The 27,102-nt window shown below is 43.7% G+C and overlaps 1 protein-coding gene across 1 annotated transcript in view; it reads left to right on the forward strand.

Moving 5' to 3' along the window:
• The first annotated feature begins 15,012 nt into the window (after positions 1 to 15,012).
• The window catches only part of LOC132572421 (monoacylglycerol lipase ABHD6-like), an 87,527-nt gene continuing 75,437 nt past the window's right edge, over positions 15,013 to 27,102 (forward strand). The window contains exon 1 of the mRNA XM_060239398.1: positions 15,013 to 15,146. Within this exon, the coding sequence (XP_060095381.1) occupies positions 15,037 to 15,146 (110 nt within the window). The 5' untranslated portion in view covers positions 15,013 to 15,036. The remainder of the gene's footprint in view (positions 15,147 to 27,102) is intronic.

Here is a 27,102-nt window from a genome sequence, read left to right on the forward strand (position 1 = left end):
AAAATGGTGCATGGGGTTGAGTCTCCCTCTCTGTAGCCCCAAATCTTCTTCACTGCATAGGTGCAAAGTGGCAAATACAAGGATGCTCAAATTTTGAAAAGCACTGGTCTTGTGGATATGAAATCTGAATATCATTCCCAAGTGACTTTCAATGTCATTCCCAAGAGTTTTCTGCTACAAGCCAACTTTATATTAGCATCAAATTTAAAAGACACAAACCAATCCTTTTTATGCAATATAGTCAGATTGAAGAACTTATTCCACTTCAAGCACTGTACACTTCATTCTAGCCACAGCTTTGCAAACATATCAAAAGAGAAAACCTGATTAATCTGTCCACATATTTTTTTTTTGTTTTACTTTGGGCCTTGAATATAGCAGATACTCCACATTAAGTAGGAAAATCAGTGAAATAATATCCCCCAGCATGTTTTTCTTGTGGAAAAAATGGTGAGGAGGGAGGGAGGTGCCCTTCCTCCCCTTGAGGTACTGTTCCAAGCCTGTTTGGGCTCTCATTTTTAAAGGCTAGAGGGAGCATGGGAAATAGTGACACAAATAGGCAAGGCAAGTAGCCTGGGGAAGGGGAAAATGAGGGAGGGGGGTGGAGCAAATAGTAGTGTTGCCAATCTCTGCTCAGGGCCCAGAATTATAAGTGACCTTCAGACTAAAGAGATCAGTTCCTCTAGAGAAAATGTCTGCTTTGGAGGGTGGACCCTATGACATTACATTTCTGTAGTGGCTCTCCCCTCCCCAAACATGCTCTCCCCAGGCTCCACCCCAAAATCACAGCAAAAAAGTTGACAACCCTAGAGGACAGGGAAAAGAAATTCTGGTGGGTGGGTGATCAGGAGGGGGGGAAAGACGCTCTGTGGTGCGAAGTGATCTGGGGGATTAGCCTTTTCTCTTAGGTCAGAGTAAAAGGTAAAATGAAGTTATCAGCACTCTGCCACCAGGTACCAAAAGGATGAATTGAATCAGGTGTCTGCACTGCCCTCTAGTGACCCATTCAAGAATAGAAAACTATTCTTGTCCCTGGATGGAGAAAAGAAGGGAAAGATACACATGCAGACAGGGGAGATTAACTCATCAGCCTGCCATTCTGGGTAGCTTGCCTATGTGGTTTCTGCACACATTTCTGTGTCCAAAAGAAAAGCAAAACCCACACCATGGAGAAATGCTGCTAAGATATATGAATTTACTATAAATTTAATCACATTTAATACCTAATAGATATTACCATAGAACTCACTAATGTATAAGAGAAAAATTAATAAATACTTAATATTATGTAAAACAATATATCAGCTTATCCACATGGTTAAGAATAGTTCATGTGTTTGCAAATTTACAATCTCATTGGTACTTCAAATAAGCAAATTCAGACACCATAAATGTAATGGGACTTTATACAGTCAGCTGTAAAGCTGTGTATGACCCAATCTTCAAATAAATCCCAATATGATCCAACAGATAGCCGGTTCTGTTGTGTCCATTTCAAATAATGTCCTTACTGACTGGTGTGTGGGGGGGGGGAGGAATGGAATTTCCTTTCCACTGTGACTGTATGTGGGTCATCCTGTAATACTTACTAGTTATCATGTAGGTAGAAATGTGAGATGAAATCCAATCTCACATAAAATATAAAGAATAATAGTGCTCAGGTTTGGAGCTAGATGTCTGAACACTAAAACTCCTGAAATTCAGGGTTAAGTGAACAGGTAGTCTTTTCTAGTCACCCACCCTGCACCATTGTACTAGGTGGTGGAGGAGAATAATTTCCAATTATTTCTGCATCATTTCCCATGACTACTGACAGGTCACCAATTTGAGTCACTCATAGAAGGATGTTGCTGCCACACAAACCAACATCAAGGGCTGAATTACAGTGCATGCCTGAATCAGAAACAAGTAAGTGGAGGAAAGCAGCACAAGAAGAAATGGACACACTGCATGAGAATGGTACATGGAGCCTCACAGAAGAGTAAGAATGCTGTGGGTGTAAGTGGATCTTTAAGACTAAGCAGGATGCAAATGATGATGTTGAGAGATACAAAGCCAGAGAAATGGCAAAGGGATTATTTTAAATTTATGGATCAGATTACCGTATGACCAAACTTTTGGACCAGTTCTACAATATTCCATAATTAAGATGCTACTAAGCATCGCAGCTTCCAGAAACATGCAAACAGAACACTTATATGTTAAGACTGCCTTTTTACATGGTGAAATGGAGAAAGATCTATACATGCAACACCCACCAGAGATTACAGATGAAAAGAATAAACATCAAATTGGTAACCTTAAAAAAGGGCTTTATGGGTTTAAACAAACGGCAAAATCATGGTAGGACAAGCTGAAGAAGAGATTAGATTTAAACTGAGACTGCCAACCACTTATAATCCCAGATGATTGGGATATTTACTACTCAAAGGAGTTTCCTAGGCCAGTGCATGGGAGTAGGCAGCTGCCTAGGGTGCTACCCTACCCTTGGGGGTGCTGCCAGGTGCCCCCTTACTCCCCCTTCACCTTGCAGAGCGCTCCTCTGAGCATGCCTTGAAGGCAGGATTGGAGCAGCGCTACACAGTGCAGTATGCTCTTTGGAGGTTTCCATCAAAGTCTCTAAAGAGTGCACTGTTTTAGCTGTGCTTGGCCGCTTTCAGGTTTAAAACGGCCAAGTGGTGCCTTCCCATTGTGCATCAGTGCAATGGGAAGGCTCCCCTTGGCTGCTTTCAACCAAGAAGTGGTCAGGCACTGCTAAAACAGTGTGCTCTTTGGAGACTTCCAAGGAAGCCTCTGATGAACGTACTGCAGGGGAAAGCAGCACTCTTGTGCACCGCCCGTCGCTCCCTCATCCCCTGCTAGCCCAGCCTGCACAATGATGTCACTTTCGGTGATGTCATCGTGCCACGCGTGCATGATGATTTCAAAGGAGGGAGCTTCCAAGGGCAGAACCCCTAGCCCTGGGGCTGGGAGTCTCAGAGAGTTTACAATCTCCTTTCCTTTCCTCTCTCCACAACAGACACCTTGTGGGGTAGATGGAGCTGAGAGAGCTCTCCCAGAATTTCTCTTGAGCAGAACAGTTCTGAGAGAACTTGTGACTGACTCAAGGTCACATCAACAGGTGCATGTGGAGGAGTGGGGAATCAAACCTGGTTCTCCCAGATAAGACTCCGGGCACTTAACCGCTACACCAAACTGACAAAAATGCTACTCAATCAGGTCTTCAGACAAGGCAATGCTGACCCTTGTCTTTACAGTAGACATAAAAGTGGAAGATGGACATTTATTCTGACGTATGTTGATGGTCTGACTATTTCCCTTGAAAATCAAAACAACTGTGCAGAGATTCTATGCCAACTAAACAAAGAAGTAGAAGCCAAACACCAAGGCAATGTTAACTTTTACTTGGGAATTCTGATTGAATGGGATTCATATGGAAGGTATCTTCTTAATCAAAAGCAGAAGATACTGGAGCTATTGCAAACCCTGGGCCTGGAAGGTGTTACTCTAATGCCCACACCAATAGAGTTAGTCTTCTACAAAAAACCTCAATGAACTATTGCCAGAGAACGATAACTACAGAGCTGTCATAGGCAAGCTTCTATACTTAGCTATGACAACAAGACCCGACATTGCAACAGCTCTAAGTATATTATCCAGATGCGTTAGCACACCCACCACAAAGAACTGGACTGCAATTAAAAGGGTGATGAGGTAATTCAAGGTATTGCAGACTTTAAACTGAGACTGCCAACCACTTATAATCCCAGACTATTGGGATATTCTGATGCAGACTGAGCTGGAGAAAGATATTAACCCAATATCACAATATGAAGTCCATCCCCTCCACACACACCACCCACTTCAGGCTCCACACCCATAATCTCCAGGTATTTCCCAACCCAGGACTGGCAAACCAACTGAGATTCAAAGTGGATTACACCATATAAATCCATTCAATAGGGCTGTCAGCTCTGGGATGTGAAATACCTGGAGATCTGGGGAGTGGAGTCTAAAAAGGAAGAAGAAGAATTGGTTTTTATACCCCACTTTTTTTCACCCTAAGGAGTCTTGGAGTGTTTTACAATCCCTTCCTGTTCCCACCAAAAGCACCTTGTGTGAGGTAGGTGGTGTGTGAGAAACAGGCCTAGTGGATTCTTTCAGGTCAGCCTGGGACGAATTTCTGACTGGTGATAGCAGGGCTTTTTTTTGAGCAAGAACGCAGTCCCGGCTGGCTTAGTGTCAGGGAGTGTGGCCTAATATGCAAATCAGTTTATGCTGGGCTTTTTCTATCAAAAAGTCCTGGGCATTAGTAAGCAGGCCATCTCAGCAGCACAGGTACCCAGGATGAGATGCTGAAATGCATTCCATTCTTATTGGTAATGAGATTGTTTATGGTAATAGCTTGGTGTGAGAAGAGGGGGTTTCATTTCCCTCTACAGCTGGTTTTGGCTGGTCATAAATCTGCACACGTGCATTCAATTTCATAGTGCCCCAACATTTGTTAACCAATGAAATTATGCTACTGAGGCCTTACCCTATAGGAGAGCTTCATGTCAGGCAGGTATCATGCAGATGCTTTTTGCAATGCCATTGTTATGAATAATATATCCAATTGTCTTGTCTATATGCCAACATGTACCAAGATGTCATTTAACGTACATAAGGCCATGACCTCCTGGAAACAGGGTGGCAGCTTGGTATGCAAGCTTTGGCTTAGCTCTGCTGTCTGCCTTTATTGCTCAATAAATTCTATTTCCTTCCTCCTCCACTGGACTTCACTGAGCCTTTTTATTGGTCAAGAACACTTGGAACACAGCATTTGTGCTACAGGGCTGAGAGAGTTTTGAGAGAGCTGTGACTGGCCCAAGGTCACCCAGCTGGCTTCATGTGGAGAATCAGGGAATCAAACGTGGTTCTCCAGATTAGAGTCCACTGCTCTAATGGCCTGGAGTCTACAATCCAAAGGGGTCATTTTTGCCAGGTGAACTCACCTCTGTCACCTGGAGATCAGTTATCATAGTCGGAGATCTCCAGCCATCACCTGGAAATTGACAGTCCTCAAATACAATCAGTATGAAGAGACATAATGGATAAAAGGATAAACGGATAAAATGGATAAACGGATAAAAGGAAGTACTTCTTCACCCAAAGGGTGATTAACATGTGGAATTTACTGCCACAGGAGGTGCTGGCAGCTACAAGCATAGACAGCTTCAAGAGGGGATTGGAGATAGATAGATAGATAGATAGATAGATAGATAGATAGATAGATAGATAGATAGATAGATAGATATAGATATAGATATAGATATATATTTTTGGCCACTGTGTGACACAGAGTGTTGGACTGGATGGGTCATTGGCCTGATCCAACATGGCTTCTCTTATGTTATGTTCTTACGTCTAATAAGCATTGTGCTATGACTAGGATTACAGAAAGCTGAATAAGACTAGCATATTAGACATGACACAGACTGAAAACATATTGAATAAAACAGTATTATATCAGAAGAAAACTATGCAGTGACAACTGGGTAATATGTGCAGCAAAGAGATAACACATCCTGTATGGGAAGAGTCCCTAATTTTGAGCTTAATGGCACCTTTAACAAATGAGAAAACCAACCCTGCAATATTGAGCCATATGCCTGCTGTTTCTAAGCTATCTTCTGCGCCTTACCTAGGCATTTTCTGCTGTCGAGATCATAGACATGTTAGAATCATCTGCCTTCTCTGCTTTTCCTAGAGACAGCCTGCCTCTCTGGGGAAAAATGTATCTAATTGTGTCAGCAAAAGATAGCAAGTGGATTGGCTTATCACCACTGAAGGTCACTTCTTTGCAGTCCGGATCTAGGGGGAAGCAGAGGGAGCACTTGCCCTGGGCACTGCTGGAGGGGTGGCACCAAATTGGATATGGAGTCCATTCCATTCTATGGGCCCATAAAATAGAATGGGCCTATAAGGGGGTTTCATTTTTTAATTTTGCCCCCCCTCAAAAAAACATGTAGATCCGGTCCTGCTTCTTTGTTACAGAAGAGTAAGGGTGAGATCACATGAGATTACACATTGAGCAACTGCTGTTGACACGTGATTCCATGAATTAGTCCATTAACCAGTAATTTGCAGATCATGCGAAGAGTATTCATGTTGTAAAGACAGATAAGCATTTAAGGCTGCATGTGATGCAAGTTGAATGCTGCAGCAATGAGGCTTGCTTCTGGTAACGAGGGTTTGTTTGTTTTCCCAACTTGCCAAGAAAGAAGACATCATATCAAAGATTCACGGTCACCAGGGCTTTTTATTTGTTTGTTCGTAGAAAAAGCTCAGCAGGATCTCATTTGTGTATTAGGCCACATCCCCTGACACCAAGCCAGCTGGAACTGCATTCCTGCTAAAAAAAACCCCAAAACCCTGATGGTCACCCAGCTGTGGTGCCTGCCTGGCACCTTCGTAGACCTACAATTTAATTGATGGATGTACATAGGAGAATTCAAAGAGTTCACCCTTACCCCTGCACTCACAGCCCCGTCTTGATTCTGGAGGGTTACCAGTGTGACACTGGAGCCACTACTTGCTATCCTATCCTATGCTTGCTTTCTAGAGAGGGAATTAATGACAGAAACATCCCTCAGCAATGCACTGAGGGTATGGCAACTGAACCAGAGTAGTAGCCCCACCAGTGTCCACCAATCACAGAGCAGTGTGTCACAAATTTCTTCATGAGTGGTACACAGGAAGCAGTCAACTAATATAGGCTGATGTGTTCATGACACCCTGATGTCAGGCAGCTGCCACTGTACACAAGGCACAACAAGGGAGAGAAGAGCTCACTTCTCCTGGAGATGTGAAAATTCAGAAAAAGTGGAATTGAATGAATGAAAGACTGAGGGTTCTGTTATTGTACCAATCATCTTGGCAAGTTTAGCTAAGCCAACATAGTTGTTATGGATAGGCACGAACCAGCTGATAAACTAAAGTTTGTCACAAATTTTGGCCAGTTTGTGGTTCGCAAAATGATGTTCGTGAATTGAAGAACCGCAATGAACTTCCATGACCTTTGATGCAGTTTGTAGTGGTTCACGGTGGTTCTTCACTTTCTGCTCTTCACAAAAAAAAGCTGAGCAGCAGGGAAAATTAGATCCCTGCCTCTCCTAGCTAGATAAATCATGCCAGAAGAAACTGGGGACTTCTCTTGGCAGGACTGTAAATTCTTCCTTGGTGGAGTTTTGAAAAAAGATGATGAATTTAAGACATTGCTCTAATCTGCCCATTTGGAAGTAACTGTCAAATGGGGGTGTGAGGTGTGGTTTTCCAGGAAGTTGTTAAGCTGGCCATCTGCAGATGGGGTAGAGAGCCACCATCAATTTAAGGTTCTAAGAAGAGAAAAATGGATCTAGCTGATGGATAAAATTAGGGTAACAAGCAGTGCGGGTAGATCCCGAGTGGTTTTCTCTGCCAATGAAGCTTAGCCATAGGAAGGGAAAATTATCTAGGGAATCTAGCTTAGATAGGAAGGTGGGAGCCACCCACAGCAAGTCCAGAGCACTGTGTGCATGCAGCTCTGAAACAAGGCAAATAACTCTCTTCATGGCCATTTTGATTTGGGAAAACAGCATGGGAGGAAGGCAGGAGACTCTCCTCCCTCTAGACCACGGTCCTAAGCAGTGTTCCCTCTAAGCTGAGTTAGTGTGAGCTAGCTCACAGATTTTAAGCCTCCAGCTCACACATTTCTGTCTTAGCTCAGGAAGGATGGCCCCAGAGCACACTAAGTTATGCAGTAGCTCACAAATTTAATGCCAGTAGCTCACAAAGTAGAATTTTTGCTCACAAGACTCTGCAGCTTAGAGGGAACATTGGTCCTAAGGTGAATTGAGCTCCTACAGACTTTTACTGATTCCTCACTTGCAGCCGATCTGCCCTGGGCCTCTGCTTTCCTTGGAGCAATCAATCAATTCCCCCACTAGTCACTGCAGCTCCCTCCAATTTTCCCCACAGTGACTAGGTCTTGTTTTTTGGATATCCTGAAGCCACAAGGAAAATTGGAGGTAGCCGCAAGTCAAAATGCAGCCACACAGCAACTAGTGGGAAATCAGTTGCTTGCTCTGAGGAAAGCAGAAGCTTGGGGGCAGTGTGACTGCTAGCGAGGAACAGGTATTTAAAAATGACATTCTCCTCAGCGGCTATACTACTGTGGCAAATGTACTGCATCCAGAAATCCAGGACTCATATCATTAGAAGATGTATTGTATAATTTGGCCCTAACTGGCAAACTGCTGAATTCAGCCCAGGCAACACTGTGACGTTGGCCTAGCAACCTCTCATTGTGGCTGAGCTTTGATCATACCTTTCCATTTAGTTGGGAACAGAAACCAAGCAACACCTCTTTCCCCAGCCAAAGATCCAATGCAGGTTTTTCTCCGCCTCCATTGTCCTGGTGGTGCTTCAGAGGAATGTAAGAAACATCACCTTTGTGTCTGTCCAGACAGAACAGCTGGCCTGGCTTGGAACCTCCCAGCATTATGTGACTGACCTTCCCTCCATCTTTTTAAGATGGCCTCCGCTGAATGCTGAGCTAATGATAGATTCGCTGCTGTTGTATTCCGCCATCAATTTATTAAAAACCTGTAACTTAGCACCATAACTGTCAATTTTAATTGGAATGTTGTTTTAAATGATGGTTTTATAACATAGTATTTATTGAATTATGTGATTGTATTGTATTGTATTGTATTATATCGTATCGTACTGTATTGAACTAAAATGTTGTGAGCCGCCCTGAGCGTGCTTTGGCGGGGAGGGCGGGATATAAATAAAAAGTATTATTATTATTATGAGTAGTAGTAGTAGCCATTTTGTTGTAGACCCCGTTATTCTCTCACTACCTTCCAAAGCACTTTGAGGCTGAAGATCAGTGTCTCCTCTCACCCTTCAAGGACAATCATCCACCCACTTATGTGCTGTGTTGATGGCCAGCATGTCCCAGTAGGCCAGATGGACGGCTGCTTAGGATGCCAGTTGGCCACAGGGGAGGGCCACACTGACCCACCACGCCAGCCTCCGAGTACTTGCACCACCTGGCACTCTTGTCTGCCTGGGTCTGTGCAGACCTGGGCAGGTGAAAGCAGTAGAGCAGCCATGTGTGCTCTGCTCGGTGCCTGCCTTCTGCACAGACACGGACAGGCAAAAGTGGCTGGACAGAAACATGTGCTCGCCCACAGGAGTGGGGTGGGGCTAGCGGCCTGGGGCACCAACAACCCTGGCACCAGCCCTTGCTATGTTATCGTCTCTTGGTAGGTTTTTTTTCATTTGAAAGCAGACCATGCACAGCCCCGCTTCACAGCCACATGACCTATGCTTTTTGTCCTGCCAGGCAGGGCAGGGTAAAGTTGTCCTCAGAGCATTAACAGAGTGCATACTAAACATCATTCCACCCAATCTGCAACTTTGACTTTGTTTGCCTTTGGGATGAGAAGTTATTTCACCACAAGCCTCTCTGCTATTAACCCCATGAGAGGCTGGTGAAAGACCTGCTTCTTGTTGCACCTGGAAGGGTTAAACTGGAGCCATCCTTTTGCATGTGTACAGATCTTCAGTTCTCATATACAGCACAGCATTGTTCATGTCAAGTTTAATCAGAAGATAACACTTCCGGCTCAGATAAAACTTCCCATTGCCTTATCATAGCAATAGGAATTAGATTACTAGTTTGATGGCCCAGTCTCAATCACAGTTTTGATCGATGATCCATACCAAATTTAACCACATCATATATAAGCAAACCGGCTGCCTATGTGCGTAAGTGGCAGTGCTCGAAGGAGAACAGTCACAGGTAAGTGGCTTTCATCTTCTATTAAAAATTCAAATCCAATGTATTATTTATTTCATTTTATTTATTTATTTTCTACCTTGCCTTTCTTACCAATGGGGACCTAAAGAGGCTTACATCACTCTCCTCTCTTTCATTTTATCTTCAATATAACCTTGAAAGGAAGGATAGGCAGAGGTTTTGTGACTGGGCTAGCCAGCTTCCATGGCAGAGTGGGGATTTGAACTTGCATCTCCTGGATCCTGCTCTGGCACTCTACACCACAATACCCCACTGATACTAAAAAAAACAGAAATAGAACAAAACCAGCAATTACCAACATTAAGCATCAATAGCAGGTACAAAATAAACATTAAAAGAATCAGTAGTGAAACCAATACAAAATCACTGGAATTTTTTTTTTGAGACACATGTCATTGAAAGGTAGCTTTACAGTACACTTGTTGGTAGACTGTGTCCAAAGAGCCCTGTTGATTCACAGATTTCTTTCACGGGTATCACTGGATGCAACTTACGTTCAAATGAGTAAGGTCAGAGTGAGATAAGGTCTAGGGATGGGCATAGATGGGCTCACAAACTAAAGTTCATTACGAATTTTGGCTGGTTCGTGGTTCACAAAGAGAAATTTGTGGCAGGGTGACCAGCATGAATTTCCCACAAACTTTCAAGCTGTTTGTGGCAGTTCGTAAAAGGATACATTTCCAGACAATCTCTGCTCAATTAAAATGTTTACCAAACTTCAAAGCAACGGGGGTGGGGGGTAGAATTATCCAGCCTTGGAAACACCAACAGGGGCCCTCCAAAGTGTAACAGGCACTGTTGACAGCCAATAACAGAGTTCCGATACCCTCAGCTCAGCTCCACACCCTCTCGTCTATCGGCAGTTAGACAGAGAGGCAGGGAACTCGTCAAAAGCAGAGCACGTTCATCATTTATTCCTGATTGTGAACTCCTCTCCCCTGCTGGGGATTGGGTATTAGGTGGACTCAGGGCTCTGAGGCACCCCATCTCTCTGCTCATGCCAAACAATAGGCAGTGTTCCCTCTAAGGTGAGTTAGCGTGAGCTACCTCACAGATTTTTAGCCTCCAGCTCACACATTTTTGTCTTAGCTCAGGGGAAATGGCCCCAGAGCACAATAATTTGTGCACTAGCTCAGAACTTTAATGCCAGCAGCTCACAACTTTCATACCAGTAGCCCACAAAGTAGAATTTTTGCTCACAAGACTCTGCAGCTTAGAGGGAACATTGACGATAGGGCTTAGTTACTGGATGCCTTGGCTGAGGACCCACATTTTATACTTTCCTGATTGTGAACTCCTCTCCCCTGCTGTGGTTTGGGTGTTAGATGGACTCAGGGCTCTGAGCCACCCCATCTCTCTGCTCACATTGAGTGGTGGGGGCTGAGAATATCTCTAGACACTGGTGAGAGGGCAGGAGAAGACATGCATGGCCACCCAAGAGAGGTCAGGCCAGGTGACAGCTTGAATGACCAGTACTCTAGGGGATCATCAGAGGCAGGTTCAAAGGACTTGGCAAGGTATTCCCTCTCCATCATCTCTGCCAAATCCTCTGCCATTGCATGCTTGGTATCCTGGCACTGCTGACCTCTCAGTTCACCACTGACAACCAGTAGTGGGGCTTCTTGGCTGGGCTCTTTGAGAAAGAGGTGCTGGACTGAGACTCCTCTTCTTCTTCAGCCTCTTCCACCCACTGTTTCCTCTGACCACATCTGTTGGCATGTAGCCTTCATACTTTTTTTGCAGATCTCATGCTTCCATTGCATGAGCTCTGCATTCAGAAGAGCAATGCTGCCTTTTATTCGGGGGTCACAGATATAGGCCAACTTCTGCTTCCCTTTCTTGCAACCTGGTGGTGATGCCTACCTGCAATCTCTCTGCTAAGCCCTTAACCCATGGGAGAACAGCCGTCCCCTCGGGACCTGGTTCTGGTGCAAAGACCAGCACCTCATCTAGCCCCAAGCTGGCCATAGGGGCTCAGAGCATGTCAGTGGTGTCCTAGGAAGGCCTGAGGACATGCACCATTTGGGAGAGGGTCAGCCAGTCATTGGAGTTGATGCTGAGCTCCTCTTCCCTATGAAGGATGGTCATGGAGGATGCTTCTGCTTCACCAAACGCACAATCATGGCGTAGGTGGAATACCTCATCCCTCTCCCCCTGCCTCTCACACAGCTGCACAAGAAGTGGGCAGTGTCACATTCAGGGCCAAGCCTGGCACTATTGCTCATTCCAGGATATACAAATGCAGTACCAATAAGGCACAATAATAGATACAGAGGCAAGGTCTACAAACCAGTCTGGAGTCAGAGATCACAGATCCAGTTGCACTCCAAGACTCAGAGCAAGGAGGGTCAAGGGTCCAAAGGTCCAGTTCCAGGGCTGGGGAACAGGTGCGGGATGCAAGGTCTGGGCTCCAGGCTGTATGAGCAAGAACAAGTTACCAGCAACAAGGTACAAGTCAGAGTGGAGCTCTGTGCCAAGCAGGTCAGCTTTACAGAGGTGTGGCAAGCAAAGCTGCTTCCATGCCAAGCCTTGAACAATGTGTTCCTTTTATCTCTCTCTTTTACTAGTTCATTTCCTCTGAACATGGGTGTGGCACACTTGGTCCACTCCCACACAAGGGTCACTGGGGAGGGTGTGGAAATGTTTCCAAGCTGTGGAAATGGGACCCAAGGATTGGAGAAGGTGGGAAGCACAGCTGCTTTCTGGTGCTGGGCTGAGAGAGGCCACGAAGAGGGGGTACTCAAGGCAGGAGCAGTAATAGGGAGTTGGGATGTGGAAGGGCAGGATGCGCCCCCCCCCCCCTCTGAATCACTGCTGTCAGAGTCTTCCTCTCCAAAGAGGGTTAGCAACTGTTGGTATCTCTGGGCTGCACTAACAACATTTTTGCCTCTGTGGAGAGCCCCAGGAACAGATTGGAGTAAGAGGTTCCAAGATCCCTAATGATGCCCTGCTAAGGCTGGGCTCTGGTGGGCTGGCAGGATAGGTTTGGTGCCCAGGGACAGGAGGTGGAGGTCTTCCCCCCCCCCCACAACAAGCATGCTTTGCACCCACTTTCACCTTCATGGCACACAGAGGTGTTCACACTCAGGAGGGGGGGGCGGTATAAGTGTGGGAGACATTTTTGGAAGGTCTATAACTGGGACCCCAGAAAGGTAATTCACCCCCAACTTGGAGATATTGTAGAGGAGTAGGCAGAATGGCGAAGTTCCCTGTGTGGTCTGCATCCCTCCCCTGCACATGGAGCAGAACCACTTTTGTAGCCCATTGGCAGGACTGTCAACTCCTGGGGCACAGGGAACCTTGCAGGGGGTCCATTCTATACACTTTTTGAACCTGTACCTGATATTTCCCCCAAAAGCACTTTCCTGGGAGTATAACCAGGGGTGGAATTCTAGCAGGAGTTCCTTTGCATATAGGCCACACACCCCTGATGTAGTCAATTCTCCAAGAGCTTACAGGAAAAAAGCCTTGTAAGCTCTTGGAGGATTGGCCACATCAGGGATGTGTGGCCTAATATGCAAAGGAGCTCCTGCTAGAGTTCCATCCCTGGGCATAACTCAGACCTCTCCAAGTCCAATTTGCACATAAATTGGAGGGCATGTAGAGGAGCATCAGGGGGAGCTCCCCTGCAAGTTTGATGTCTCTAGCTTGCACAAAGTCCACTCTATACACTCCTAAACCTTCTGAACCTACACCCGTCATTTCCTCAGAAATGCTCTTTCCTGGGGGTACCATATCCAGGTGGGGAAACTCCCAGAGATTTGGAGATGGAGCCTGGGGAGGACCAGAACCTCAGCGGGGTACAGTGCCACACAGTCCATGCTCCAAATCAATTTTCTCCAGGGGAACTGATGTCTGTAGCTATAATTCCAGAGGATCCCCAGGTCCCACCTAGAGTTTGGCACTCCTGCTCCTGCCCCTCTGGAACTCCCTTCCCCTTAAGTATTTCTGACCATGGGATGTTACCCAGCATAAATTTAAGTCTGTTAAAAATAGCTTTTCTGAAATCCAACCTATGTCTGACTGCATTTTCTCTTCCCAAAAAACTTGAATTCCAAAACCACATGGCCATTACTACCCACTACTTTCACCTCACCAACCAGTTCTTCCCTGCTGGTGAGAGTCAAGTCCAAGGTAACACACCCCCTTGTTTCCTTCCTCGCCTCCTGGAAAATAAAGTCAGCAAGACAAATCAGGAATTTTATTAGACCTTTCATTTTTAGCAGAGTTTGACTTCCAACAGATAGTACGGTAATTGAGATGTGTAAAATAATGAGGTTGCTGAAATGCACTTTTTTCCTTGTATGAATTCCATTTTGTAATAGTATTTTTCACAGAGTTGTTTGTTTTATTTGGTTGCAATCCTCAGGTGGGGGCAGGGGATCCCTCAGTTTGGAGGCCCTTCCCCCACTTCAGGGTCATCAGAAAGTGGGGGCAGGGGGAGGGAAATGTCTGCTGGACACTCTATTATTCCCTATGGAGACTGATTCCCATAGGGTATAATGGAGAATTGATCTGCGGTTATCTGGGACTCTGGGGTATGTGTGTGTGTTTTGAGGTAAAAGCACCAAATTATCAGCATAGCATCCAGTAAACACCCTTCAAATGGATTGGTCCAGGGGTCCAATTTTATGAGCCCCAAATGAAGATGCCCCTATCCTTCATTATTTCCAGTGAAGGGAAGGCATTTAAAATGTGTGTGGTCCCTTTAAATGTGATGGCCAGAACTCCCTTTGGAGTTCAGTTATGCTTGTCACACCCTTGCTCCTGGCTGCACCCCCAAAGTTCCCAGATATTTCTTGAATTGGACTTGGTAGCCCTAAAACAACCCCCCCCCCCCGATAAAAATAGGGTGTAGTGTGGAATGTCAGTTTGGGACAGTATTGAACCAGGATTAAACTCTAGAGTGGACAGGGCCTATGAGTATAAGCCAGTGGCTATGTGTGATCCCTTGGTGTCTAGTAGTTCTGTCCTCAGTTACACACCGATCACCAACTATGCCCAGACTGATATACACTGATAAAGAATTGGCTTTCACTGAAGGAATTTCTCAATAATGTGTAAACCTTTATTATACAACATGTATCTTCTTTTCTTTAATCCTGAGTATTCTCCTTGTTCCAAGTTACCATTGTCTGTTCTGTGTATTTGCTATATATAGGTGGGAAAGAACGTAACAGGCAAAGATGGATTTCATCTTGCTCAAGACACCTCTGATATTCATAGGCTTCTTGTTGATCACTTTTCTCATAATCTACTTCCTGTGGCCTGAAGCACTGGTTAGGTTTGGGCGGTGGTAAGTCATATATACCTAGGAATGTATCTGGCAAGGTTTCAAAGCCTTATTTTTAACAGGCACGTTTGTGAACAAGAAACATTTATGTTGTGAAAACATGCTTGGTATTGAATCTGTAATTCTGGGCTGTACTTAAGTAATGGAATTTGGTTGTTTGATTTCTATTGGTGATGCTAGCTTGTGGGGAGCAGGGATGCAGAACAAACTGGTCAAAAACTCCTGATTGTAAATTATGAGAAGACCAAACAACCTTCTAGCTATAAATGGTCTGTGCAAGGACAAGATATCAAACATATTTTAAACAGTTGGAAGACATGTTCAACTAAGCATGTAAGAAAGGGCCACGAAAACTAAGCACAGATGCAACCCTTCCTGCCCTCCTTCTCATGATCTGCCTAAGTTCACAGAATCAGCATTGCTGTCAGATGGCCATCTAGATTCTGTTTAAAAAGTCCAAATAAGGAGAGCCCACCACCTCCCAAGGAAGCCTGTTCCACTCTGTCAGGAATTTCTTCCTAATGTTTAGTTAAAAACTCTTTCGATTTAATTTCAACCCATTGGTTCTGGGGCAACAGAAAACAACTCTGCACCATCCTCTGTATGACAGCCCTTCAAGTACTTGAAGATGGTGATCATATCACCTCTCAGTTGTCTCATCTCCATGTTAAACATACCCAGCACTTTCAAACTTTCCTCTTAGACCCCTCATCATCTTCATTGCCCTCCGCTGGACACATTCCAGCTTGTTTATAAGTTTCTTAAATGGTGATGCCCCAAACTGAACTCTAGGTGAGGTCTAACTAGAACAGAGTAAAGCCATACTGTCAGTTCACACAATCTGGACACTTTACTTCTATTAATACAGCCCCAAATGGCATTTGCCTGTTTAGCTACTACATCACACTGCTGACTCATGTTCAGTGTATGGTTCACTAAGACCCCTAGATCCTTTTTACACATATTACTGCCAAGACAAGTCTCCCCCATCCTATAATTATGCATTTGATTTTCCCAACCTAAATGCCAAACTTTATATTTATCCCCATTAAATCCATTGTATTTGTTTTAGCTCAGTTTTCTAGTCTGTCAAGATCTTCCTGTATCCTGACTGTTTTCTACCATATTTACTACCCTTCCCAATTTAGTATCATCTGCAAATTTAATAAAAATTCCCTCTGTTCCTTCATCCAAATAATTTATAAAGATGTTGAACGTAACAGTGAGGCACTCCACTTGTCATTCCTCTCCAAGAGGATGAGGAACCACTCACAAGCACTCTTTGGGTGCAATCTGTCAACAAGTTATAGATCCACCTAATAGTAACAAGATCTAAACCACATTTTATCAACTTGTCAACAAGAATTGTATGTGGAACCTTATCAAAAGCCTTACTGAAATCAAGATAAATTATGTCTACAGCATTCCCCTGATCCAGCAAGTAGTAACTTTCTCAAAAAAAGAGAGAAAAGGTTAGCCTAACATGACGTCTTCATGAGAAACCCATGCTGGCTCTCAGTAATCACAGCCGACCTTTCTAAATGCTCAAAGGCTGACTGTTTGATTATTAGTTTAAAGCTTTTCCAGGTATAAATGTCAAGGTAAGGGCAGTAGGTACCCAGATCCTCTTTTTCTCCCTTCTTGAAGATGGGGACAACAGTTGCCTGGCACCAGTCTTCTGGCACCTTACCTATTATCCAAGAATTCTCAAAAATAATGGCCAGAGTCTCAAATTATGTCCATGAGTTCCTTTAGTACCCTTGGATGCTGTTCATCTGTCTCTGAGAACTTAGCTTCATTTAAAGAAACTAGGTGTTTATATACTACCCCGATGTTGATCCTGGGCTGCAACTCCCTTCCTTCATCATGTGTTCTGGTTTTGCTATGTTGGGCACCTTTTCCCTCACAAGAGAAACCTGAGGAAAAGTAGGAATTAAGCAGTTCTGCCTTCTCTTCACCAGTTACAATGTCACTTTCCTGCCCCTGCAATGGGCCTACCATGTCCTTGCTCTTTTTCTTACTCTGAACATAAGAAAAGAGCCCCTTTTTGTCATTTTTTGCATCTCTTGCTAGCCTAAGTTCATATCATGCTTTTGGTTTTCTAACAATCTCCCTGGTTATTTGTTTATATACATCCTTGTTTATAAGGCCCTACTTCCATTTCCTGAATGAGTTTTTTTTTATTTCTCAGGTCTTTAGAAAGCTGTTTATGGAGCCACATTGGCTTATTTAGGCTCTTCTCATATTTCCTTCTCATAGGAATCATTTGTGATTGTACCTTCAATCATTTGTTTTTAAGAAACTCCCATTCCTCTTGAACTCCCTTCTCCTTGAGTATTCCTGATCATGGAATTCTACCCGGCATAACTTTGTCAAAATTTGCTTTCCTGAAGTCCAACCTATATGTCTGACTACATACAGCTTTTCTCTTCCCCAGGACTATAAATTCCAAAATTGTATGGTCACTACTACCCAGGGTGCTCACTACTTTCATCTCGTCAACCACTTCTTCCCTGTTGGTGAGAATCAAGTTCAAGATAGCAGATCCCCTTATTTCCCTCTTCACTTCTTAGAAGATGAAGTTGTCAGCAAGACAAGTCAGGAATTTGTTTGACCTTCTGCTTTTAGCAGAGGTGGACTTCCGACAGATATCCAAGTAATTGAAACCTCCCATGACTACTGTGTCCCTTCTCTTTGAAAACCTTGTAATCTGCTTTAGAAGTACTTCATCCAAGTCCTTTGCCTAGCTTGGTGGTCTATAGCAGACCATCAGGGTTTTGTTTTTTTGTAGAAAAAGCCCAGCAGGAACTCATTAGTATGTGAGGCCACACCTCTGACATCACCATCGTTTGCATACTAGGCCACACCTCTGACATCACCAAAAGTGCTATAATATCTTTTTTGAGATGTGGTAACCAGAATTGTAGTATAATTCTGTAGTATAATTGTAGTATAATTGTACAATTCTGGTCACCACACCTCAAAAAAGATATTCTAGCATTGGAAAAAGTCCACAGATATATAGCCATATATATATATATATATATATATATATATATATATATATATATATATATATAGCCATCCCAGAAAAAAAAAAATCAAATTCCAACACACTACTTGATCACAAGAGCCAGCATGGAGTAGTGCTTAAAGAAAGAAAGAGAAATGAAGCAAATAGAGAAAAAGACTGACTGACAGAAAGAGGGAGGGAGGGAGGGAGGGAGGAGAGGGGTGGGAAATAAGGCAAACAGAGAAAAAGAAATATTTACAGAAAGACTGACAGAAAGAAAGAAAGAAAGAGTAGGGGGCGGGGTGGAAAATAAAGCAAATAGACAGAGAAAAAGAAAGACTGACAGAAGAATGAATGAATGAGGGAGAGAGTTGGAAAGAAAGAGAGAGAGAGAGAGAGAGAGAGAGATGGGGGAGTGAGAAATAAGCCAAACAGAGAAAAAGAAATATTGACAGAAAGAAAGAAAGAGTGGGGGAGTGGAAAATAAAGCAAATAGACAGAGAGAAAGAAAAAATGACAGAAAAATGAAAGAAAGAAATAAGGAAAGGGAGGGAAGAAAGAGAGGGAAGAAAGGGGATGGGAACAACTTACCTGAACTCAGTGCAGCTTTGCCTCCTGAACCCTGCTGTTGTTGGGAGGCTGCCGCATTAGTGTGGCTGGGCCTCCTGACCCCCGCTGGCCCCCGAAGCTCCCTGGTCATGCTGGTCATGCCGGCCAGAATGGCATTCTGGTGCGTTCCGGCTCAAAAAAAAAGCCCTGCCCACCATCATATCACTATTATTTCTTACTCTTTATTTTTACCCAGGGATTCTCAACTGAACTTCCATGCTCAGATTAGGGTTGCCAAATCCAATTCAAGAAATATCTAAGGACTTTGGGGGTGGAGCCAGGAGATTTTGGGGGCAGAGTCAGGAGACATTGTGAGTGGAGCCAGGAGCAAGGGTGTGACAAGCATCATTGAACTCCAAAGGGAGTTCTGGCCATCACATTTAAAGAGACTGCACACCTGTTAAATGCCTTCCTTCCATAGGAAATAATAGATAGGGGCACCTTCTTTTGGGGCACATAGAATTGGACTCCCTGGTCCAATCTTTTTGAAACTTGGAGGGTATTTTGGAGAGAGGCACCAGATGCTATGCTGTGAATTTGGGGCCTCTACCTCAAACAACAGCCTCCCCAGAGCCCCAGACACCCACCAACCCATTCTCCATTATTTCCTATGGGAATACATCTCCATAGGGAACAACAGAGTTCCCAGCAGACATTCCCCTCCCCTCCCCACACTTTCTGATGACCCTGAAGCGGGGGGAGGGCCTCCAATCCGGGGGATCCCCTGCCCCCACCTGGGGATTGGCAACCCTAGCTCAGATTGACATATTTCCTCATTATATCCTTTAGATATAATGCTGCAACTCCCCTGTCCTTCCTTATTTGTCTATCCCCTTTAGATAAATTGTATCCCTCAGTCCTAACATTCTATTTGTGAGTGTCATCCCACTAAGTTTCAATAATGCTTATTAGGTCATAGTCCCCTTCCTGTATTAGGACTTCAAGTTCCTCCTGCTTGTTTCCCATACTCTGTGCATTACTGTAGAGACATCAAAATCCATGTTTTACACTCCCTGAAGCTTTTGTTTCTGTATTTACCTGCAAATTAATTTGTCACTCCCTTCAAAACGTTAGCATTCTTACCACGATCTCCTGATAGAAAACCATCTCCTTATAGAAGAGCTTAATCTCAAAAAATCCATACCTTTCCTGAGGACGCCATCTACATAGCAAGTCATTTATTTGCAGTATTCTTCTTTCCCTTCCTAAGCCACAGCCTTTGACAGGAAGAAATGACGAAAACACAACCTGTGCTCCCAGATCCTTCACCTTCTTACCCAAAGCCACATAGTCTCTTTTAATTTGTTCTGGGCTGTGCCAGGCAGTATAATTTGTTCCCACATGTACCAGCAAGAAAGGAGAATAATCTGTGGGTTTGATGAGCCTTCTAATCCTTTGTTACATCCTGGATGAATGTACCTGGTAGACAGCATACCTCTCAAGATGACAAGTCCAATCAGCAGAGCTTTTTTTTTTTTAGAAGGAATGCAGCTCCAGCTGGCTTGGCATAATATGCAAATGTGTGGCCTAATATGCAAATGAGTTCCTGCAGGACTTTTTCTACCAAAAAAGCCCTGTGTGAAACAATTGTGTCATTAGGGGTGTGTGGCCTAGAATACAAATGAGTTCCTGTCATTTGGTACACATTAGCCTCTACCCCTCTCTGTAAGGAATCCCCAGTTACAGCACATGCCTTCTCCTATATTGGGAAGGAGAAGCTGGAGTCCTCTCATCCATGGAGGCCTGAGACATTTCCTTCAAGCTTTGTGGAGGCTGGGTAAGTAGCCCTTGTTGCAGTGGTCCAGAATCAATATCTATGGGAAGATCCTGGAACCAATTGCTTAGCAATGGAGGCTCAGAATGTCTCCTGACTGTCCTGCTTCTGTAGGAATGCCAGAAAAGCCACCCTGAGCCTGCTTCGGCGGGGAGGGTGGGATATAAATTTAAAAATTATTATTATTATTATTATTTCCCATGTGCCCTTCTTCTGTGCTGGGTGTTCTTTCATTTGCTGAGGTACCTTTTCCTCCTTCTCCTGTTGCCCTCTCAAGAGCACTTTATGTGTTCCATTATAAACTTAAGTGTGGACAAGCATGCCTCAGGTTTCAGTATCTTCTCCTCCAGTAGGGCTACCAATTTACACTTGCTGCAAGTGTAATTTCTGTTACCCTTGGGTAAGAATACAACTTGCCATAGACATTGCATGCCACTGCCTCTGCTCCTTCACCAGCCATGCTGCTACAATCCATTTCAGATTCCAAATGCAATCCAAATTAGTTCTGTTTATCATGTACCTCCCTGATAATTGCACTGCCAAACTGCCTCCCAAGACTAATTGTGAATAACTACTCACCTTCCTACAGTGCCCCCGGGCCAGACCCCCAGCCTAAGAACCACAGGGCAAGAGCCCTTGAGCTCTTGCCCTTCAGATTGTGCCTCTGGCAAGGAGGAACCTTACACAATAGAAGCCTCACCCAGCAGAGGGTGGGGCCAGCAGTCAATCAAATCACACTCAGGCAATCAAATTTCAGTCAGTGAAATTACACCCAGGCAACAGAGACTAACAGAAACCACACTTACTTGAACAGGTGTCACTCTCCAACAAACTATACACACCCACACTCCCTCAGATACTCTCCTCCCACACAGTAACCTCAGCTAAATCTTCTCAGCAGTCAAGGAAAAGCAAATAAATTGATAAATTCTTATCCCCCTAAGCAATATTTGCATTTATGAGGGAAGAGGCAATGTTGTATCCTATATATTATACTGACCATTATATGATGGCCCAAGAACAAGACCTGAGGTGTGCTTCTGGTGGTAAGAGATCACATGATTGTCAGTGAGAAGACTGTTAATGTAGCAGTTAATGAATGCCAGAAAAGTAAAATAATGATGGCAATGAATTCTTGTAAATTGATCTTGTCCTTTTTGCTTGTAGGGCTCTCCCAAAGATTCTTGGCTTACAAGTGAGATACGCTGAGCATAAAGGCTACAGATTCTGTTACTACTCCCGAGGAAAGCCTGGTCTTCAGCCCTCCATCTTAATGCTTCATGGGTATTCATTTGATAAAGACATGTGGTTCTTCATTGTCAATGTAAGTTTTGGCTTTTTCAGATAACAGTAGTTACTGATGGAGGGTGTTGATGTGCTAGTGAGTACAGACAGGTTCAACTATGTCTGTTACCTCTCTGTTCCTTCCCAATTACTTTAAGAACCTCCTCTTCAGCTTCAGCACCAAGCTACTTCTTGAAAGGCTACCCTTATTGAGTCAATTGGTTGCATAGTAGGTCTTCCACTTTTCCTACTGCCTTCAGCTCTTTGCACCATTATTGTCTTTTAAAGTAAGTCTAGATCTTGGGCTCCAGCAACATATGCTTACATTTAAAAATATATTTTCTTGTTCCTTCATGGCTGCCCTTCCAAGTCTCAGTCTTTCTTGTTTCTTGGTTGCAGTCTCCCTTTTAGGTGATGATTGAGCTTAGTGATAGAAAACCTTTAACAATTTCAACTTCTTCATTATCAGTATTAGTCATTCTGTTTTGCCATATTCTGTCCATATTCTGTATTGGCTAAGTGTGTGGACTCTTATATGGGAGAACCAGGTTTGATTCCCCACTTCTCCACATGTACCTGCTGATGTGACTTTAGGGTAGCCATAGAGCTGTTCTGTCCAAGAGCAGTTCTGGGAGAGCTCTCTCAGCCACACCTACCTCTAGTCACAGGGTGTCAGTTGTGGGAAGGGGAAGGGAAAGGAGATTATAAGCCACTCTGAGACTCCTTCAGGTAGGAGGGTGAGGTACAAATCCAATCTCTTCTCTTCATCAAAAAATCAGATTTTGCATAAAACTTATTTCTTTCAAAACTATCCATAGCTTTTAATGAGCCACATGGTCAAAAGCTTTGCTGTTATCTATAAAACACAAACTGATTTTCTTCTGAAATTATCTGGTATGCTCCAGTTATCAGTGTCAATTTGCAATATGACCTCTAGAGCCTTTTTCTGAATCCAGCTTGAACATCTAGCATTTCTTGCTTCATATATGGTAAGGTCCTTTGTTGTAAAATGTTGTGCATTACTTTGGTTGTGTGAACAATTAATGTGCTGGTCCAATACTTGCTGCAATGTTTGACTTCTCCCTTTTTTCAGCATTGGAATGTAGATCAAGTGTTTCCAGTCTGTGTGCCAATATTCTATTTGCATATTTTTGGCATATTCTTGTTGAGATTTTTATGGATTCAGTTCCTGTAGCTTGAAATAGCTCTATTGATATCCCATCTACTCCTGGTGAATTTTCTTCCAGTGTATTGTTTGCATCTTTTTTTGTTATGTTGTCCTGATCAGATAATTTATTTTCATGTTGATCTTTCAGCATCCTTAGCTATGGTATGAATTTCCCTTTGTTTTTCTGGATCCTGTGGAATCTTGTTCTTCCTTTTTTGTTGTTTTCTTCTATTTCTTTGCACTGGTTGTTATAATAGTTCTCTTTCATAAAATCATAGAGTTGGAAGGGACCTCCAGGGTCATCTAGTCCAACCCCCTGCATAATGCAGGAAACTCACAAACACCTCCCCTTAAATTCACAGGATCCTCATTGCTGTCAGATGGCCATCTAGCCTCTGTTTAAAAACCTCCAAGGAAGGAGAACCCACCACCTCCCAAGGAAGCCTGTTCCACTGAGGAATCACTCTAACTGTCAGGAAGTTCTTCCTAATGTTGAGCTGGAAACTCTTTTCATTTAATTTCAACCCATTGGTTCTGGTCCTACCTTCCAGGGCCACGGAAAACAATTCCACACCATTCTCTATATGACAGCCCTTCAAGTACCTGAAGATGGTGATCATATCACCTCTCAGCCGCCTCCTCTCTAGGCTAAACATCCCCAGCTCCTTCAACCTTTGTGTGCAAGTTATTGAAAAGCAGCATTTTGAGTTCTGTTTCTATTTTCATTTTGTTTTACTTTTGCTTCTCATCTAGCCTTAGCAATTTTAAGAGTCTCATCAAACATTTACTGAAGGGTTTTCTTTCTTTTGGCTACATGAATAGTCTTTCTGCATTCTTCCCTGATAATGTCTCTAGTTTAGGCTTCCCAATTCCCCCGCCTTGGCGGGGGACCCCCGAATTTGCAGCCTCCTCCCCCGCTCTCCAAAAATCCAGAAGCGGGGGGGGGGAGAACATGCGTGTAGGCATCATGTAGTTGTAGAGCTTCTGATCCGTTTGTAAAATGTGTGCCTTTAAGGCTGCACAGGAAACAGGAAACAGGAAGGGCTTCATTGGAAAGGGTCAGTAATAGTTTCCTTGGAGAACGGCCCCTCCCTTTCTTTTGCTTTCGTTTTCACATCAAGTAAAGTTCAGCAGGAACAAGACCCAGTAAGTATTTGTGTGTGTGAGAGAGGGATGGGGCAGGGGATTCCCTGGTTTGGAGGCCCTTCCCCCTGCTTTAGAAAGCGTGGGGGGAAGGGAAATGTCAACTGGGCACTCTAATATTCCCTATGGAGAACAATTCCCGTAGGGAATAATGGGGAATTGATCCATGGGTATTGGGGGCTCTGGGGGGGCTATTTTTTGAGGTAGAGGCACCAAATTTTTAGTATAGCATCTAGTGCCTCTCCCCAAAATACCCCCAAGTTTCAAAACGATTGGACCAGAGGGTCCAATTCTATGAGCCCCCAAAATGGTGCCCCTATCCTTAATTATTTCCTATGGAAGAAAGGCATTTAAAAAGGTGTGCTGTCCCTTTAAATGTGATGGCCAGAACTCCCTTGGAGTTCAATTATGCTTGTCACACCCTTGTTCCTGGCTCCACCCCCAAAGTCTCCTGGCTCCGCCCCCAAAGTCCCCAGATTTTTCTTTAATTGGACTTGGCAACCCTACTCTAGTTTCAACCCACATTTCTTTGCTGTTTATGACTTAGGATGTGAAAACATTAAGAAGTTAATGTAAAGTAAAAGTAATCCACATTTCTTCTAGTTCATGCTCAACTGAATTTAGTAATGCATATCTGCTCTTTACAAGTTCGTTAAATTCTCAGGATTGTTATCTGGATTATAATATGATTTTTTTTACTGTTTTTCTTCAGCTTTATTCTGGTTTTTGTTATTAACAATTCATGGCCTGAATTCAGATGGCCAATTTGGGCAAGCACAGGCACTCTCCATGGCTGGATTAAAATGGTGCATTCAAATGCACACATCTGGGCCCCAGGCGGCCCTACCTCATACTCTGGTGCCTCTATGCCACTCCAGAAAGCCACCAGTTACTAACAGGTGGCAAATCTCTGAGGCTCTTCCCTTTTGTCTTTCCTGGCCATCTAAACAGCCCAGGAGTAGTAGGGTAGTGCCTCCCAGGTGCACAACCTGTGTGACATCTCCTCAGGGGTGTGCACAGCCCGTCCCTCTTCCAGTAGTGGAGCGCACACTGTCTGACCACTCTGTAGTGCCTCTAACTATTTCAGCTTTTTCCTGAGCCAGAAGGCTGCCGATTCCAAGCTGCCCATATGTACCCAGCCATGGTCTGTTCCACAGTCAGCTCCTGGTCTTGTTTAAGCAAGTGACCGGAGGTTCTCCATCTTCTCTATCCAGTTATGCGATCTATTTGATTTCTCTATTCCCCATCCAGTGATGTCCATGTGTTTAGTTATGTATTCAGTTGCCTGAAAGATCTGTTTGCAATGAACAAAATTGTTGGCTTCACAAAATTCTGAGTCTCTCTCCTGCTTCATTTCACAATCCTAGTTCAAATCTTCCAGCAATATTTTATTCTGCTTTATTTCAAGAAGGCACCCTCTTTGTATATGCTTCCTTTTTCTGTCACATCTTTGGCACCCTTTTGATTTAGAGTGAGAGTTAATGATACTTTTAATTCCCATCAGATTAGCACACAGCCACTCATCAAAAATATATGGACATTTTCACACAATCATGTTATTTTAAATATTTTATTTTAAATAAATATTTTAAAACAGAAATATAGATGGAGACAGTGGCATGGGTTGTAAAATGTAGATAAATGGATATGGTAGTGAGATTGGTACGTAACATCTGAGCTTTTACTTAATGTAAATCTTTGCTTTCTAAGAGCCTCAAAACCTCAAAACCAGCTGTTTTTCCTCCCTTCTAAGTTCCTTCCTAAGAATATCCATATGGTTTGTCTTGATCTGCCTGGTCATGGGGGAACCACTTGCTTGCCAGGAGATAGCTACAGTACGTATGATCAGGTGAAAAGGCTACACCAGGTAAGGCCTCTTCCTACATGTACTCAGATGTTTTCCATTTCCTGCATTGTACCCCTGTGTTGACCCTGAGGTGAAGGTTGTCTGTCAAGGCAACCAAGACAGTTTCAGTTCCAAGCTGCATTGTAATGCGTATAGATATCCTGTATAATCTAAGAATGTCTGGAATTGTCTGGCTACTGTTCAAGAAGCATCCCCATTGTTTATTGAATTGAATCAAATAAATAAATAAATTTATCTAACAATCGAATGAATGAATGAATGAATGAATGAATGAATGAATGAATGGTAGTTGTTAAACTCATTCGATTCCAGGCATTGCTTTTTCAATCTCAATAGCAGTTAACAGCGATTGCCTGCTCTTGTATCTTTCATATCATCCTCAGATGCTGCATACATTAAAGGTCTTCCTTTAGGAAATAGCTCAAGTCAGTATGGTAACACACGCCACACTCTCTCTCACGTCATTCACACCTCTTTTTCTAGTTTGTCCAGTGCACTGGTCTGAACAGGAAGCCTTTCCACCTAGTTGGTATCTCCATGGGTGGAATGATTGCTGGGGTCTATGCTGCTCAATATCCATCTGATGTCTGCTGCCTATCCCTCCTTTGTCCAATTGGTGAGTATTAAAATGTAGTCAAGGGGAGCTCTGAAGCAGCTTATGTCAAAATTAAGAAGTCAGGGTATCTGTTCCATTATCCACAGTATGGGGTTAGAAACATGATCTGAGTATCATAGTTGATTGCAACTACCCAAGATAATTAAACAGAACCTCCATTTCCAGAGGAGTTGCATTTAGAGTTGCAACAGAAGCACTCTCTAAAAGCAAGGGCTGAGTGACAACATGAGGAGAAGGCCATGACCTCTGTGTCCCGTTGATCAGTCCTCCAGAGCACAGAGTGTGAAACAGGATACTGGGGTAATGTGATCCAGCAGGGTACCTCTTATTTATTAACTCATTTCACTATGTTTTTGTCCACTGTTTTCTACAAGGAGCTTGACATATGTTGTTTATTGTTCTCCATCCATTTTATGGTCACAACAACAGCCTTTGTTTGGAGCCAGCTGTGATTGGGCCAGTAGAGATGCCAACTCCAGGCTGAG

Source organism: Heteronotia binoei, chromosome 5 (assembly GCF_032191835.1).
Source record: "Heteronotia binoei isolate CCM8104 ecotype False Entrance Well chromosome 5, APGP_CSIRO_Hbin_v1, whole genome shotgun sequence".
NCBI classification, from domain to species: Eukaryota; Metazoa; Chordata; class Lepidosauria; order Squamata; family Gekkonidae; genus Heteronotia; species Heteronotia binoei.